Source organism: Octopus bimaculoides, chromosome 18 (assembly GCF_046866305.1).
Source record: "Octopus bimaculoides isolate indiv1 chromosome 18, ASM4686630v1, whole genome shotgun sequence".
Classification (NCBI taxonomy): Eukaryota; Metazoa; Mollusca; class Cephalopoda; order Octopoda; family Octopodidae; genus Octopus; species Octopus bimaculoides.
In genome coordinates this window covers 28,035,966-28,055,932 of record NC_142945.1, presented here as the reverse complement: position 1 = coordinate 28,055,932, position 19,967 = coordinate 28,035,966, and the positions used below count along the sequence as shown (strand labels likewise).

At 35.1% G+C, this 19,967-nt stretch overlaps 1 protein-coding gene across 2 annotated transcripts in view; it reads right to left on the bottom strand.

The window, feature by feature from the left end:
* LOC106876445 (pyruvate kinase PKM) overlaps positions 1-19,967 on the bottom strand; it is a 53,507-nt gene that overhangs the window by 19,025 nt on the left and 14,515 nt on the right. For both annotated transcript variants that reach the window (XM_089365936.1, XM_014924999.3), the window contains exons 4-9: positions 19,073-19,195; positions 17,636-17,822; positions 13,791-13,942; positions 10,551-10,678; positions 1,780-1,930; positions 253-405 (exon numbers count right to left, since the gene is read on the bottom strand). In XM_089365936.1, coding sequence (XP_089222062.1) covers positions 253-405; positions 1,780-1,930; positions 10,551-10,678; positions 13,791-13,942; positions 17,636-17,822; positions 19,073-19,195 — 894 coding nt within the window. The remainder of the gene's footprint in view (positions 1-252; positions 406-1,779; positions 1,931-10,550; positions 10,679-13,790; positions 13,943-17,635; positions 17,823-19,072; positions 19,196-19,967) is intronic.

Genomic DNA, 19,967 nt, shown 5'->3' with positions numbered 1-19,967 from the left:
GATTTGCAACCACTGCCTGATATAAATCTCTTAGTATAGCCAAGAAGAAAGAGAAATTTGTCAAGTAGATTGCTCCTCTGGTGCTTATATTAGAGAAGGAATCGATGGAATACATAAGAGTATTAGGTTGAGGATTTTCTTTAAAGTTAATGTTAGCTGCATTTAGAGTTCTTAAAGGGAGTAGGTTAGTAGTACAGGGAATTACTATCATTTAAGCTATAAAACTATTGCAGTATAACCTTGTAACCTTACCTGCACTAAAGTTTTGATGCTTTGCATTACATATTTTCCTTTAGCAGTTTCAGATGACAACATAACACAATCAATGCCATCTAAGACAGAATTAGCAACATCTCCTGCTTCAGCACGTGTAGGTCGAGGATGAATGGTCATACTCTCCAACATCTGTAGGTTAAAGAAAATCAACATTTATTACAGAATCACACAATAGCAATTCTAATGCATTCTTCAAGCATTAGACAGTAGAATTGACAGTAGCATTGTAGACAAAGGATATGAAGATGAGGAAAGCACCCAGCCCTTCAGGAATAACCATTGAGTTGCTTAAGATGTCTGGCAGTGTGGGTTATGGTCTAGTCACCTGTATAGTTAATCAGGTGGTACACAAAGGAGTCATACCCAATGACTAGTGTAACAGCACCATAGTCAACTGCTACAAAGACAAACATCAAGACATGCAACCATCATGGTTGCATGTCTTGATGTTTGTCTGTAAATGTTACCCTGAGGAGGGGGTCATCACCAGATTGCACTATGACGTGTATGGACTACGGTGGTGAACCCTTGAAAAGGCCATAGGTGCTTGTGTGTGTTTTGACCTATGATTTTGACCAGTGGTTTTTATGAACTTTTGTATGTTTGGTGAGCAGAGACGGATTTTACCTATGGAAGTCTGCTGTTATTACGTGTGCCTTGAGGTAAGTACAGGACCTTCTAATATAACTTCAAATGATGCTAAATCATTTTAAAGTTTTTTGTCATTTTAATGTTTTGTCATCAAATATAATGTTTTAGCCAATGGACTATTATAGTATTTTATTTTACTTCATTTTATCTTATTCTATTTTGCTTTATTTGTCTATTTTGAATTTTTAATCACTTAATTTTATTCGAATTGGAATTATAAAAAGATATATATATGTATTGTGTTATATTTTTAACTCAAATTTGATTTATTTGTATGTTATTAGTAGAAAAAAAAATATATATATATAAATTTTTATATTGTGGGTTTTATGATGTGTTTTATTTTTTATATATATTTTCTTATGTATTTGTAGACTTTGATGTATTTCTTTATATATGATCGTTTATTGAGGGGAATGTTGTATGTTGAGTCGTTGACCCAAATGTGATGCTTTTTATTCTGTAACTAATAAGTTTATATATATATATATGGAGCTGTTCTTAAAATTCAAGATGGCTGTACACGATTGGGAAAGATCTCCAGAGGCTGAAGATCACCTTGGAGGATGCAGAAGGACTGCCACAGTACCACCAGCAATGGAGACCAGTGGTGAATCTGGTTGGCTCTACACATAATAACATCTCTCGGACCACTAATCTGGGATGACCCAAATTCCATGAAGCTAGTGCATGAAACAAGCAAGCAAGTATAGAAGTTTTAGTCGCACAAAGCTTGATTGCTGCTGTCATAAGTATGAATCGATAGGGGTATAAATACATAATTATAAAATATTATCAGAAATATATTATCATACAGTGAAATGACTGAAGTAAATTCATACATCTACAGACCTGGCTTGCACATGTAACAGATTTTCCGGCAATGTTAGCAAGACCAGTGATCATTTTCTGAGCTTTGAACAACTTTTCAGGTTTTATGCTAATGCCAAGATTGCCTCGAGATATAATGATTCCATCTGATACAGAGATGATATCACTGATACTGGAAAACAGAAGAAAAAAAATGAGAACTTTAATTTAACAAAAAATAAATAACTAAAAATAAAATTTTAAAATGCTGTTAAAAGCTATAATCAACAGTGATAAAATGTACTGATTATACATGAGATTTCAATTTTGACATGAAGAAAATAATAGAAAGAAAAGAAGAAATGTCACAGATATCAAAACGAACATAGTAGTCTAGAAATCTACCAGTGATACATACATGCATACATGCATGTGTGCATATGGGCATGTGGTGAAGAAGTTTGCTTTAGAACCTTGTGTCACCAACACACACATACCCCACTATACTTCTATATTCACATATCTTTATACCAATGTATGTGTGTGTGTGTGTGTGTGTGTGTGTGTGTGTGTGTGTGTGTGTGTGTGTGTGTATATATATATATATATATATATATATATATATAATAGATCAAGAATCAAGTGAATCAGGCACTTAAATGGTAAGGCACTGTGTTGGGTCGAAAAGAAAATGTGTACACATCAAAAACAGAGGAATGCATATGCAGGTACAGGCAGAAAGATATTCAGGTTATGTATATGATTAACTGTACCTGACTGAGTATATCAATAGCCCCGAGGCTAATCAAAAAACGCACATTGTACTAAATGTATGGTCCATAATATGCTTCAGATCAATGTAAGGTGCAGATTCTGAGAGAGGTGAGTCAACATATTAGCCATCTCTTGTTATTTATATATAATCACACAAGCACATATACACACCACTCCCCCATCTTACACCCATTTCCAAACACAAATAATCTTTATATTTCCATTCCCATCCCCTTTCTTTCTTCCTTCTTAAGTCCCCACCGTAGAACAGCATTCCCACCAGCATTCCTATCTGGTCATGTCTTATCCTGCAGATGTTTCTCTGCAATGATATTGTTCACAATATTTACAGCATTAAGTTCACCAATCTCAAAGGGCCTACAAAGATTATGGGGACTGCCCCTTCCACCAAACTCAACAATTAAAAATGAAAACCAAAAAAAAGCCAAATAACCTTTTAGAGGTTCCCTCATTGGCTTGAACTAATGTTATTGCCAGGGACAGTGACTCAACATTACAAAACTCTATTCCAATCCAGTTAAGCAAAACAATTGTTGCTGAACCATTGGTCTGTTATGAAATCCAATATACTGACAACTCTTCACAACTATTTTTCCATTAGTTGACCCTGTCTGAAGGTCCACTCTGTTTAATTCAACATAATTCCTTAATCTATCAACCGGCCTCCAAATCTTAACCTATCTACAAACTGTAGATGGTGCTATCCTTCACTTGTGCACTCACCCCATAACAGATATACACCATTTCTATGAACAAAGATCATATAAACACCCTCTGATGGGGACATATTATTGTAGTGTTACAGGTTTGATGATATGCTGTGCTTGAGAAAACCCATTTAGCTAAGTGAAGTCATAGTCGTGGCTGCTGCCAGTGTCATGTAACTGGCACCCATGCTGGTAGCACATAAAGAGGACTTTTTGAGCGTTGGGCCTCATGGAGGCAATGTGGCTGATGCCAGTGTGGTGTGCCTGGTACTCATGCTGGTAGCATGTAAAAAGCACCTGTTGAACGTTGGCCCACACAGAGAATGTGACTGATGCCAGTGTCATGAAACTGCCACTACACTCTTGGAGTGGTTGGCATTAGGAAGGGTATCCAGTCGTAGAAATCCTTCTGTATTTGTGGCTTATTGAGAAATACTTATTTAATAATGCCAGGAATTTTTTGCCTCTGTTAATTTTAACATTTAAGGAGAAAGTTGTGATGAGCCATATTATTTTCCAAGGCTTATTTTTGGGTTTCATATTTTTAACTGAAGGGTTATATATCTTATCTTTGAAGTCACTGTTAGTCAAGGCATTGATATAGTAAGGAGCTGTTTCATCAAATATTTCCTTTGAAGAGGATACATTAGGTATCCTATTACTGATGTTGGCTATCAGGTTTCTAAAACCCATTGTGCAAACCACCAGTCTTTCTCTGAAATATTGATGAAAATAAAACCATTAAGTTGGGTAGCCATATATGGGATCTGAAGACCAACAGCACACCACATAGAATCAAGAGAATTGGGGAGAAATCAAGAATTTCACAACACTAATTAACTCCAGCACATGGACAGTTTTTTTGTCTCGAACTGGTGGATACCATTCTCTCCAGATTAAGTAGCTACCTCCTTTCTGTTTTATACCAGCTAGATTAATTATGATTTCTACAGAGAAAGGAAACATATATCTTGGTTTTCTTATTTTTTTCCCTTCTTGTTCCACTTTTTGCATCAACCTTCTTTGCATCTTTCTTACCATATTTTTTGTTGTATTTTCTCATAAACCAGCATCCTGAATTTTAAATACATCTAACAATATGCACTGAACCTGAAAGATTGCTTGGAGACACATGGCAGGTTATATAAATCTGCCAGCATGAAACTCTTATTTAGCTCTTTTATAAATTGTGCTTAATTAAATATTTATCTCTCACTGGATAGAGTACTTTTATTGTTGATCCTACCTGTAACAGAACAGTAAACTATATATGTGGTGTGTGTGTTTGTATGTGTGTACCCATACCAGCATAGAAGGTGGACATTAAGCGATGATGATGATGAGATATATATATATATATATATATATATATATATATATATATATATAAATTATAATACAGGGTATCAAGAGATACCACCACGCTGAAAAAATAGCAGTCAAATGCTGACTCTAAAACCACAATAAATGTCCGCACGGCACGATTAGCGAAGACGAAGACCAAATAAACCAGTAAAAATAAAGATAATTCCAAATCCTGGATTTCTGGCTTTGCATAAATAATAATGCTCTGCCTTCATCAGTGGAATATACTCTAGTACATAAATACAAATACATGTATATAAACAGTATACTTACATTTGACTGCTATTTTTTCAGCGTGGTGGTATCTCTTGATACCCTGTATTATAATTTTAAATAATTATTACCTTTGATGGTTTTTATTCCCATGCTGACCACTTGATAAGATCGATATTTTAAATATCGATCTTATCCTTATTTATATAAATATAATTTTATCAGTGTATTTACTGCGCTGATATTCTGTCCGGATCACACGAAAGGTTGTTTAGGCGGGCTATTTAAGCTAGTCGTGTGCATACGTGCATATATATGTATGTATACGTCCGTATATGTAAGTATACTGTTTATATACATGTATTTGTATTTATGTACTAGAGTATATTCCATTGATGAAGGCAGAGCATTATTATTTATGCAAAGCCAGAAATCCAGGATTTGGAATGATCTTTATTTTTACTGGTTTATTTGGTCTTCGTCTTCGCTAATCGTGCCGTGCGGACATTTATTGTGGTTTTAGAGTCAGCATTTGACTGCTATTTTTTCAGCGTGGTGGTATCTCTTAATACCCTGTATTATAATTTTAAATAATTATTACCTTTGATGGTTTTTATTCCCATGCTGACCACTTGATAAGATCAATATTTTAAATATCGATCTTATCCTTATTTATATAAATATATATATATATATATATATATATATATATATATATATATATATATATATATATATATATATCATCCTCATCATCTTTTAACATCTGTTGTCCATGTACTAATAATATTCAATTTTTTAATAATCCAAAATATAATTATAATATCAAAGATTATAATATTAATGATCCATTTATTTTTTATAATAAACATAACATTAAGAATTATGATAAGGTCTACTTAGGTAATAATGGTAAGAATAATAGGTATTATGATAATAAAAAAACATAAACATAATTATAATGGACAAAATAATAGGATTAAATTTAATTCATTTAATGATAATAATAAATTTAATAATCTATATATATAAAAATGAGAATGTGTGTCTGTCTGTCTGTGTGAATCCCTAAAACTCGAGAACTACGCAACCAATTTCATTCAAATTTTACAGATGCCTTACTTAGGGTTCCAGTTGTGTTTTAGTCAAAAAAAATTTTAACTTCTTGCAGAGTTCGAGCCCACAGCAACATAATATCTCCTCCACTATTTAAGTATTACATGTCAAAAGTGAAACAAAAACACTCATGTCAAATACTTTCACTTTAAAAATGAAACTATTCTACTAACTGAAACAATCACATTTCGATACTGTAATGACAGATACTTTCAGAGAGAGAGAGAAAGAGAGAGATGTATATGTATACATATAGATGTATATGTACACGTTATTCCACTAACTGAAACAATCACATTTCGATACTGTAATGGCAGATACTTTCAGAAAGAGAGAAAGAGAGAGAAAGAGATGTATATGTATACATATACATGTATATGTACACGTATATGCATAGATATATATATATAGATATAGATCTATATGCATACATGTATATGTATACACATGTGTAGATCTGGGAGCTCCTCTATGCTGATGACCTTGCCCTAATTGCGGAGTCACTATCAGAACTAGAGGAGAAGTTTCAGGTGTGGAAGCAAGGTCTAGAATTGAAGAGCCTTAGAGTCAACCTAGCTAAAACCAAAATCCTAATAAGTAGGAAGGCAGATAAAACACCAACCCCTTCAGGTAGATGGCCCTGCTCAGTATGTAGAAAAGGCATAGGTAGAAACTCTATAAGATGTACCCGGTGCAAGCTATGGACACATAAGAGGTGCAGCAACATCAAAGGCAGGTTAACTAGGAAGTTAGTTTTTGTTTGTGGCAGATGTTCAGGTGCAATAAAGACTGTAAACAAACAGGAAACAACTTCTATCTCATTCCAGGGTGAAAAACTAGAGGTAGTTGATAGCTTCCGCTATCTGGGCGACCAAGTTAGTAGTGGGGGTGGGTGCGCTGAAAGTGTAGCTGCTAGAATAAGAATAGCCTAGGCAAAGTTTAGAGAGCTCTTACCCCTGCTGGCGACAAAGGGACTCTCACTCAGAGTAAAAGGCAGACTGTATGACGCATGCGTACAAACAGCCATGCTACATGGCAGTGAAACATGGGCTGTAACTGCTGAGGACATACGTAAGCTCGCAAGGAATGAAGCCAGTATGCTCCGTTGAATGTGTAATGTCAATGTGAATACCCGTCAGAGTGTAAGTATCTTGAGAGAAAAGCTGAACATTAGAAGCATCAGTTGTACACCACATATTCTATGCAAGAGAGACGATTGCGCTGGTATAGACATGTGGTGAGAATGGATGAGGATAGCTGCATGAAAAAGTGCCACACCCTAACAGTTGAGGGAACCCGTGGAAGAGGTAGGCCCAGGAAAACCTGGGCTGAGGTGGTGAGGCAAGACCTTCGTACATTGGGCCTCACCGAAGCGATGACTACTGACCGAGACCTTTGGAAATGTGCTGTGCGTGAGAAGACCCGGTAAGCCAAGTAAGATCGTTGCCAGTGCCCCTGGACTGGCTCTTGTGCGGGTGGCACATGAGATGCACCATTTTGAGCCTTGCCGTTGCCAGTACCGCCTGACTGGCTCCCGTAAGATTTTCGAGTGAGATCGTTGCCAGAGCCCCTGGACTGGCTTGTGCAGGTGGCACATAAAAGACACCATTTCGAGCGTGGCCGTTTTCGTGCGGGTGACACGTAAAAGCACCCACTACACTCTCTGAGTGGTTGGCGTTAGGAAGGGCATCCAGCTGTAGAAACTCTGCCAAATTAGATTGGAGCCTGGTGTTGCCATCCGGTTTCACCAGTCCTCAGTCAAATCGTCCAACCCATGCTAGCATGGAAAGCGGACGTTAAACGATGATGATGATGATGATGATGATGATGTACATGTAATCTGTACACATATATACATATATATACATGCATACAGATATCTATACACATATACACCCATCACACACAAACACATGCACACAAACACACACATTAGTCATTTGTTTTCTTATCCAAAACTACGTCAAAAGTACTGAACGGATCTTTATGAAATTTGGAAATTATATTCTATGTATAACGGCCATAACTCCCATGAAAATTCATATATTTTTGATGTTGATGAAATTTTAACCCGAACATAACAGATGAGCATTATTTGTAATTCAACGGTACAACAGTGTAAGACTACCCTTTCAGATATACTTTCATTGTGATTTCTGCAATGTGGTGCATAAATTGTCAAGTAAATGAGACGCATCTTTGCCTCCAGTGATTCACTTGCAAAGTGTTGAGTAAAATTATTTCGTTGCAGACCTCCTTTGGGTCTTTTTATTATCACTACGACACACATAGTCCCCAGTTGGTAACATTGATTTCAAGGCCCTCCTAGATGAGAGACTGGCATTCCACTTAATGTCTATGTTCCATTCTGGCATGGATTGGAGAGTTATTAATGTAGAAATATGGTTGAGGGTTGCGTAGTCTAGACGGCGTTTTTAGATTTCATTATTCTCTTCAACCCGGGCAAAGCCGGGTATTTCTGCTAGTATAAATAATAAATATAATAATATCAATAATAAGGACAAACTTTGGCTAATCATTCCTTACGGCGTTCAAGTTAAAACTAACATTATTAAAGAGATTTAAATATAATTGATATATTCCTTAGAGATAATAAAAACTATAATAATATTTTTTCTAGTAATAATTTGGGAGTAGGTTATTCTACTACTAATAATGTTGGTAACATTATTTCTTCTTTTAATAGATTTAAGTTAAATAAGTATTACAACTATAAATTATTTTTAACTCTACAATTGCAGTTTTCATAAATGTCGTTATGTGTGGCTATATCAGATGAGGAATATATATTGGTTGTGTTAGTATTAGTTGTTGAGGTTCCATTATTGGGATTTATATGTCAGCAATTATTAGGGTTATTAGAATTTGGGAGATGTATTTTAAGTTCAGGGGAGTTATTAGGATTATTATTATTGGTGTTTCTATTAGCATAGAATTTATTTAATTTCTTCTTGATAGATGATATAATGGTAAATAAGTTAGGAGTTAGGCTAAAACCAATATTAAAAGTTTTGTGGTTAATTATTTCATTGTGTCTATTATCATTGTTAAAGTGATTATGGATGGCTTTGAATATAAATTTAACAGTGTTATTTTTAATTTGCATAGTGTCTGGAATAATAAACCATATTTTATTAGATTTATCAGGGTGATTCATATTTATAGGTATATTATAATCTGTTTGAGATTTTCTATAGTTAATGGAATGACAATGTGCATGATTTTTATTATTATGTTATTATCATTGTAGCGATCATTATAATTGTAAAATGGTTGGTTTTTAATTTTCTTTGGTTTGTGAGATAACTTAGTATTGGTTGTTCTATTATCATGCTTAGTATCATTATTTTGATTTAAAGTGATCTTATGTTCTTTTTTTCATTATCAATTTCTTGTTTATATGTATTTTGGTTACTAGTTATGTGTTTATTTTTAAGTATATTATTATTTATAGTGGGATTATAAAGTTTACCAGTTTTTTTTTTGCTTATAATTAGTTATGTTATCTTTATTAATGCTACTAGGTTGGCAGAATTCTATTTTATTTCTATATCTGGCGCTTGCTAAGGCTATATTGTAGTGGTTTGCATGTTTATTAAATATTTCTTCATTGGAAGATAAATAGGTTAGTCTTTTACTAATATTATTGGCTAATGCATTTTTAATTGATCTAGGATGATTACTTTGGAAGTTGATATAGCTTAGACTTGAATTAGGTTTTTGAAGGGTTCATGTAATCTGGTTGATAAATAAAAATTAACATCTAAAAAATTAATTCAATTATTATCTCTCTTGATAGTTATGGAAAGGCCATGTCTTTTTAAATAGTTCTAATCTATCGAATGCATGTGGTGGGGATTTCTCCACCTGTATACTGGCAAGTGAGAAGAAAACACACAGCCTTAACTGAAAGAATGAGCTCCTTCTTTCAGTTAAGGCTGTGTGTTTTCTTCTCACTTGCCAGTATACAGGTGGAGAAATCCCCACCACATGCATTCGATAGATTAGAACTATTTAAAAAGAACTTAATTCATTTACAAGAACAGACTGTGATCACCAATCACAAGTCTAACAGTAAATACTCTCCTGAACTGAACATAGCTATCTCATGTTAAACCACACAATATATATGTTAGAGAAATAATTAAACACCTTACTAGCATAAGTTTGCTCAAAATTTTGCCCCCAAAAGGTCCAAAATATGCCTGTCATAAACTATAATGAATTTTAAACTAAAAAAAACAACATATATCCAAGTTAATGAGAGAATGTCTATACAGTTGCTCAGTCTGGGAGAAATAACAGCCAAAAACCCTTCACATTACACTTAACCCTCTTAAATATCACAGTTATTGTAGTCCTACATAGCTTTAAAAGCCATGTTGGCTGCAGTTGGAATGCCTTTGATCAAGTTTGCTCCTACAGTATTTCTTTCATTTGGACTTTATATTAAAGAAGATCACAATCTACACTTATTCTAGCTTATCCTACCCCACCTATGTATTTCTATTTATTAATAAGAACCTCTGTTTAAAAATATCAACAATCACAATAGACCTCTTTCATCAGTACTGGAAAAAAAGGGAGACCACATACTTCTTTACTCCTTTGTAGTTTTCAATTTTTGATACAATCTTTATAGATTTTCCTTTCTTTTCAAGAAAGTCTCGTGCTAACTGGACAACTTTTCGATCACTAACAAGTGACATAAACACCATGTCTACCTGGAAAGCAAAATACAAACAAACATATTAAAATCAACACGTGCATCCTAACATGAGATTAGTGGGTTCTGAAAAAAATTCTGGAATTGTAAGAGTAAGGTGTTCTATAAAATTTAACAAAAATTTATTTAAAAAAATGTTATAGATCATTTGCAAAATAATAAGTTATTATATACAATTTTTCTCTAAAATGAAGAAATACTTTACTTTCTCTAAAACAATCTATCTTTGTTTCATAGGATATTCTATTAAAATTAAGGTGAGCGAGGTTGTCCATAAAATAAGGTCTCAGTGAGTTTTAGAAAATTGTATAAGGGTTTGCCATTTGAGAACCATTGATTTAGGACATCAATAAAAATGCTTTGTCAGGTTGTTTTATAGAAATCTAAGCTTGGCATACAATGAAAAGTGAAATAATTTTCATTGTAAATTACAACAGGGACAATATGTTTCCTTCTTAGTGTAAACATGTGCAGGACACTATGTCATATAGTAAGTTTACACTATATATAATATATCATGATTTGTGAACAAGTTGTTGTTCATAGGTTTCACAGAGACATCTACAACTTGGTGAACTTTATTTTAACAGTACTGGTTTCTAACCAATGTTTACATATTTTACTGATATATAATGAAACATAAAAAACATACACTGATGCATAACATAAAAATACATAGGTGCACAATATACACACAATGGATTTCTGCAGTCTCCTTCAACCTAAGGGGTTTTGGTAGAAAACACTTACCCAAGGTGTTGTGTTATGGAAATGAACTGGGGTTAATGTGGTTGTGAGGCTTTACTACTGTAGACATAAAGCTTTCTCTGAACAAACAAATGGCATAGAAGTAAGTATGTAAATAAACTGGACATTACTATCTTGAGTCTCAGGACTCACAGTGCCATTTACTTGGTTTCCATGACACATAAGTGGCTGAGATCACAACATTTCCCCTGAATGGGACAGCAGTCCATCACAGGGTTACTTATTTATGGTTGAGTGGACTGGAGCAATGTGAAATGAAGTGTTTTATGCAAGAACATAACACACCACTCAGTCTGGGAAATGAAATCGTGATCTTCAATCATGAGTGCAACACCTTAACAACTAGGCCATGTGCCTTCATGTAAACAAATAAACATAAAGAACTGAGAACCATGCGATTGGGAAATCTTTACAATTTTCTTTCAGTTATCTATGTTTTGGAACAAACAAGTAAGGACGATTCACTGAGCTCTAATAATGCCAAAATATATCCAGGGTGGTCACCTCTCCACTGCACGTCACAGGTAAATTTTTTCATTGGATTCTGTTGTATCCCTTACATTTCTGTTTTGACCAGAATAACTTTTCTTTCTTATTTAATTAATTAAAAATTATTTTAGCTCATAACATTATGGTATGTATTCTTTTTCAAGACACAATCAGATTTATTTAATATCCAAAAATAGAAATAAAAATGCAAATAGAGGAACAAGGAAAAAAAAAAGAAAGAAAAAAGAAAAGCAAAAGGAAAAAAACATCAATTCAACACCGAGTGTCTTAAGTGGTTGCACACCACCAGGTTCAATGGAACCTACTGAAGCAAGTTAACACACTCATAACATTACCACAGGCGATGGCGGGGCTAAGGCATTGGAACAGCCATACACCCTCACAGGCATCACCTGACACCTTGGTAAGGTGAGCTGCCAATGATGATAAGAACTTCACCATTAGTAGCTCATCCCCCACCCCCACCCCTATGTCTCAAACGTCACAAGCTAGAAGAAATGGTTCACCGACAGGTACCAATACTTAAGGATTTTGTTCAATTCAGCTATGGAAGCAGTGACCCTCCCATCTACTGCAGCATCCAGAAGAGTCACAGACTGTGGTGTCCCAGATGCAGCACCTACTTCCTACTCAGGGACAAAGGATAAGACTATCTGGTCTCTTCCCATCACTTCTGGATAATCCTGCTGGCTCCAGAACTGGAGCCAGGGCTTGCTTAACAATTAAGTTTAGCTCGGTGTGATGAGCAAAATGACCAGCATTTAGGTGGCAAGACAGACCATGAAGAACCATGGAGTGGAGAGACCTACTCAGCCCCACACAGACGTCAGCTCCCACTCTAAGTGATGGAGATATGAACTCATCTTGACTGAGTAGACCACCAATGTTGGCTACAGGCCAGAAGAATGGGAAACAAATAATCCCTTCCATTATAGGCAGAAGGCCTGAAATTTTGGGAGAGAGAGAGCTAGTTGATTACAGACATCTGCCAATACTCAACTGGTACTTATTTTATTGACCCCAAAAGGAAGAAAGGTGAAGTCAACCTTGGCAGAATTTGAACTCAGAATGCAAAGACAGATGAAATGTCACTAAGCATTTTTCCCAGTAAGGTAATGATTCTGCCAGCTCACCACAACGACGATGACGACGGCGGCAGCGACGACGATGACGACGAAGAACAATAATAAAAACATCATCAAGAACAACAATAATATCTAATATAGGCATATGGCCTGAAATTTAGGGGAGGAAGGTAGTTGATCCTATCAACACCAATATTTGACTGGTATTTTCTTTTATCAATCCGGAAAGATGAAAGGCAAAATTAACAAAATAACAGGCAATAATAATACTTTGTGACAGAAGAGTCAACCTCCTACAAAACTACTCCCCACCCAATTGACAGATCTTGTCTTGTAAGTTATTTGGTGACCTCTGCTGTTGGCATCATGTAAAAAAAAAAAAAACAGCCAGTACACTCTGTAAAGTGGTTGGCATTAGGAACAGCATCCAGCCATAATAACCATTCCAAAGCAGACACTCGAGCTTGGTACAGTCCTCTGGCTTGCCAGCTCCTATCAAACAATCTTATCCATGACAGTAGAAAACAGATGTTAAATGATGATGATGATGTGTGTGTCTGTCTGCCTGTCTTTGTGTTTGTCTTCCACCACTGCATGACAACTAATGTTAGTTTGTTTACAGCTCTGGTGGTTTGGCAAAAAGAGAACCAGGCTTAAAAATAAGCACTGAGGCCAATATCCTTCTAGGATAGGTTGCAGACTGAAACAAGTAAAAGATAAAACATACAAGATTAAAATGGTTTGCACCTGTTCATCCAAAGCAAACTGCAGGTCATTTTTATCATTCTCACTCAGTTCAAACATGTCTGGCATCCCTTTCATGTGACACGTCTGCCTGTTACCAAGAAGGCCTTCTTCAATAACTTCACAGATTAAGGTGGACTTTTGAAGCTGCAGTTCTGTTGGAAGAAAGAAAGCTTATGTCATGTTTTGGATTATCCCATTTTACTAGTTTTGATTACTATTTATATGAATTTATACACAACTTTGAAAGTATTTATTATGAACACTGTACAGTAAGTGTATTGTAATAAATACAGAGAAGATACAGTAAGTGGACTTTAGTGAAAATAGAGGAGGTACAGTAAGTGTACTGTAGTGAACACAGAAAAGGTATAAAACACGTATTAAACATGTATTAAAACATGTATCAAACATGAGCAGTGACAGAATATAGACAGTAATAATGGCAAAAAATAAATAAGAGAGATATGAAAACTGATATAGTAGAGAAGTATAGATTCTGAAGGTAATGAAATTTTATACATAGTCCACTATGAAATTGGTAAGGCCCTAAGCCTCTCTAAGTAATACTCATAGTATAGTTTTAACTGAACAATGAAGGTAAACAAAAATCACTTCTCAGACATATGAGAAGGCTGAGCTTAAAATATTCCAGTCAAGTATAAATTTGATGGCCTTAGATCTGAGCTTCTGTAGGTATTCTAATAGTGATGCTGAAAACTGTTCATAGTTTGCAAGCTTCACAGGTGGCAGGGAGATAATAAGTGGCAAGATATGAGTGATAAATGGATGAGATGATTACACATATAATTATTATGTGATTATATAAATGTGGGTACGTATGCAAGGTACAAAATTGGCAGATTCATTAGAGTGTTAGATAGAATGAATTGCAGTACTTGTTCTAGTTATGTACTCTCTGAGTTCATCCCACCAAGACCAGCTTTACTTTTCATCCTTTTGGGTTGATAAAGTATCACTCAAGAGCTGAATTATTAGAGTATTTAGATAAGCTGTCTTATGGTATCTGTTCTGGTCTTTGCATTCTGATAGCAAACTTGACAAGCTGTATCAGCCCTTGGACAACATTACTGGTGTGGAGGGAGGATACCTGCATGCATAGGCAGCTGCCTAAAAACTTCAATGAAGTCTGCAGCTTGAAGACGAACATTTTAGGTACGGATCCAATTTCATAAAACATACTTTTTACATGCATTATGTATATAAGCACACATATATAAACAAGTGCATATGCTTGTTGCAGGCACACACTATGAACATAATTTATAACAAAAAAAAAATACATTCCTAAAATTACTGCTTATACAGAGAAGTATATTTGGCAAAATAAAGTGCAACCCTTACATAGATCTGATACTGTGAATAATTTAAACAACTACAGGTCAATAAATAACATTATTAAATTTAAAAATTGACAATTATAAAAATATAGGCACAGACGTAGCTGTGTGGTAAGAAGCTTGTGTTAAGGTGGCAAGCTTGCAGAAACGTTGGTGATAATGCTTAGCAGTATTTCATCTGCCGTTATGTTCTGAGTTCAAATTCTGCCAAGGTCGACTTTGCCTTTCATCCTTTCGGGGTCGATAAATTAAGTACCATTTATGCACTAATCGACTTAACCCCTTTGTCTGTCCTTGTTTGTCCCCTCTATGTTTAGTCCCTTGTGGGGAATGAAGAAATAAGAAGCTTGCTTCCCAACCACATGGTTCCGGGTTCAGTCCCATTGTGTGACACCTTGGACAAGTCTTCTTTTATAGCCACAGGCTGACCAAAGCCTTGTGAGTGGATTTAGTAGACAGAAACTGAAAGAAGCCTATCATATATATATATATATAAGCAAAATTTGATCATTATATATATATTGGTTATTTTCCCTAAAACTATATATATATAGTGTAGTATATTGCCACTTAAGTGTGGCTGACCCCTAGGGGTGGATGTTACTGTTGCTTTTAGCCCCAGGAGGACATCTCCTCCAGCTGGCTTATCGACACACAACTGTGTCCTGTTTGCCAAGGGAAGTTATCCCTCTCACCTCGATCAGCAGCACGAACGTATCCGGATTTCAGGGTTATTTCCCTTTGTCGGCGTTCGACAGCTGATGACCTTGGTGAGAGAGACAAAAACCTGGCAAATTTATATCTTCTTTTCCAGTGAAATTCTTCAGCTGGAGGAGATGTCCTCCTGGGGCTAAAAGCAACAGTAACATCCACCCCTAGGGGTCAGCCACACTTAAGTGGCAATATACTACACTTTATCGTGCAGTTACTGTTAATACTTCATTTAGAGAATTAACATTGCTTGTTTTCACCTTTTCAATATCAGTGAAGAATTTCACTGGAAAAGAAGATATAAATTTGCCAGGTTTTTGTCTCTCTCACCAAGGTCATCAGCTGTCGAACGCCGACGAAGGGAAATAACCCTGAAATCCGGATACGTTCGTGCTGCTGATCGAGGTGAGAGGGATAACTTCCCTTGGCAAACAGGACACAGTCGTGTGTCGATAAGCCAGCTGGAGGAGATGTCCTCCTGGGGCTAAAAGCAACAGTAACATCCACCCCTAGGGGTCAGCCACACTTAAGTGGCAATATACTACACTTTATCGTGCAGTTACTGTTAATACTTCATTTAGAGAATTAACATTGCTTATATATATATATATATATATATATATATATATATATATATATACTTTATCTATAAGGCTCAATTTAATTTTAATTTTTTATAAATTGATTTTAATTGAGTTTTTTACCTGTAATTTTGGATTTTGTCCCTAATATTATTATATATATATATATATATATATATTTGGCATTAGGAAGGGCATCCTGGCGTTAGGAAAGGCATCCTTCTGGCGTTAGGAAGGGCATCCTTGGCGTTAGGAAGGGCATCCAGCTGTAAAAACTCTGCCAAATCAGATTGGAGCCTGGTGTAGCCATCTGGTTTCACCAGTCCTCAGTCAAATCGTTCAACCCATGCTAGCATGGAAAGCGGACGTTAAACGATGATGATGATGATGATGATATATATATGCATATATCTATGTGTATCTTTGTGTCTGTGTTTGTAAATCTACCCCCACCATCATCACTCGACTACTGGTGTTGGTATATTTACATCCTCATAACTTAGTGGTTTGTCAAAGAGACCGATAGAATAAGTACTAGGCTTAAAAATAAGCCCTGGGATCGATTTCTTCATCTAAAACCCTTCAAGGCAGTGCTCCAGCATGGCTGCAGTCAGATGACTGAAACAAGTAAAAGAATAAAAGAATAGATATAGAGCACCTGTGCTGCAAATTCACACAATGCAAAACTCAGATCTAATTTAACATCTAATTAATAAACAGATTGACAACAAAAAAATTGTATATGTATATAAAAGACTACAAAATCATTCAACTTAAGGTAACTTAACAATGTTAAAATGTATGTAAAACCTGTTTTCTGTTATTCTTGATTCAGGATTTTTCTACAACTCATCATCATTATGTGGTTCCAGTTTCAATCATGTTGTGTGACCCATGGGGTAAATGTTGGCCACATGGCTTGACTAACACTTTGTCAGTAGAATTTGAGATACAGAAATGTATGGAAGCCTGCCAAAAGGACTATCCTTGTTTGTGGATGGCAGATTTCATCTGTAATCCTTTGAAACTTTTAACGAGGTCCACTCTGTTGCATAGTTTTCTCCCTTCTTCCAAATAGAGACTGATACCTCTGGAAGGGCCATGGACGATACCCTTCTCTTCTGATAAAGCCGTACCCCCTCCCCCACTGTACCCCCCCACAAAGCCATAACATACATTAAAAGAAAACACAAACCTTTGTCTACAACCATAAATGAAAGAGGTCCATCCTCAATAACAATGATATTGTCCACCTTAGCATAGTCAATAAGTTTCTGCTGATCTATATACAGGAAGCTATCATCCATGTTGTTGATGTTTTCTGTGTCATAGCTGATTCGTACAACTGATCGATGTTTAAAGAATATTTCTCTTCCAAGTTTCTAGTTTAAAAGAAATCAGTAGAACTAATGAATTATTTACAATTTTCTTCAGTTTCATGATATTTCAGTTTCTGAAATATGTGAATGGTTACATATTTTCTGTAATCAGAACATAAATAAAATAATTGAAGTAGCCAAGGCTAGTCAATATCTTTAGTGTTATCTATTTTCCAGTTTTATATCTATGTCATACCTTCCTACTTTCTTTTCTTTTCTTTTGTTTTACACAACTTTGCACATTCTTTGTGTTATTACTTAAACAAAAGAAAGCACAGGTAATGGGTAAATCACTAAGAAACTCACTGGCTCAATTGTTCTATATTCACAGAAAGGGGATTCCACATTATTGTCCCATTTCACATGGATTAGGCCAGTGTTTCCTAATCTATTTTTCCCAGGCTCCACTATAACTTTCCAGAAAAATGTAAGCCCCGCCACCAGTGGTTGGAAAAACGTATAGGTGTAGTATGTTTGCAGTGCAAAAAAAGATTTTCACAATTCTATGTCCCACTAAAAAATTTTGGATCTCATGCCCCACTACAATTTTCCCAGGCCCCACATCGGGAATCACTGGATTAGGCCAAATCTAACACAAATTTGATTCAGACATTTCCATTGCTCTAGGTGGACTCCAAACCCTTTGACAATCTCACCATGACTGCTGCTAGAAATATACTGTGAATTGGGCTAACATTACTTTCTGCCTTTCATTCTTTTAGAATGATAAGAGTTGTACTGGCATCACTAACTTGTGTAGTGATTGTTATTTATTTATAGCAATTAAACAAATCTAATAAAATTCCGAGAATTGAAAATTATCATGTTGTCTCTGAGTGAAAATTTGTTCAGCAAAATTGAATTATAAATAATATTTTCTCAATAATGCTTTCAGAATGAAAGAGAGTTTAACCAATGAGGGAGCTGTCACTTAATCTGCTAGAAATAGCAGCTGAATCCCCATCAGATCACATTTCCCTATTTTAGAAGCCTGGGAAAAAGATGGGAAGTCCCAAATGGAAATGTTTTTGATCATAGATTTGCCTGACTATGTTGACTTAGGGGTGAACCAATAACAATAGCTGACACATACACATACTCTCTCTCTCTCATACTCACACACACACTAACACACTCATGCATAAAGACTTTAGTAAAATCCTTTATGCATTGTTTAGTAATTTATATCTGAATACGTCCAATGAGTAAATTATTACATTCAATAGAGTGTAGCAAATCCCAAACAAACTTACCGGTTTAAGCTTGCCAAGTCTGACTTCTGGCCCAGCTATGTCAATGGCAATACCAACTGGGGAATAATCAGTCATCAACTCCTTAGCAACTTGGCGGATATTTTTTATAAATCTGCTGTGATACTATAACAAAAAGTTTTAAATGTTTAATGATAGTAATTATATATCAGAAAAATTTGGTAGTTATCAACAATACATAATTATCATTTACATGCCTTCAACTGCAGTATAAAGTCTGCCATAAAATATTAGCTTCTTATTTGCAGTTGTTGTTGCCACAAACTATTGCACTATAATAGTTTAAACTAAATACTTACCATACAAACTTCATGTTTACTATTTTTGCTCTTCTCTAAATACTAGCAGCCATACCCAACCTTAACTGGCTTTATTAATACCTAAAAAAAATATAATCACATGAATTCACTAAATTTTGGATAAATTGCTTTAACCTTTTAACATTCACATTACTCAGTCAAATGTAATGCTTATTTATTAACATTGTTTTGAATCAATCATGCATTATTTTGTAGCTTTGAGATTTTCATGAGGTAACTGTTAATTTTTAGAACAAATAAAAGATGCTGATAAACTTCAAGAATGTTGATTCACTCAGAACTGTTGCATTCAAGCTATCCAGAAGATGCACCTAGTTCAGTTTTATAAAAATGTATCCTAGAAGCTAAAAGAAAATTTAACTCGTATAATTTTTCTTATTTTCTTGGAAAACATACCTTTTTTTTCAAAATACAGAACTAGTTTACATAATAACTATAAATAAATTATTTTTGTAATTAGTAACTTTTTCCAATATTTATTGCAGTGCTTGGTCCTATACAATATTCTGAGTTTTCTTTTTTTTTTTTTTCTGTCTGGAACTAAAAAGAACAAACTT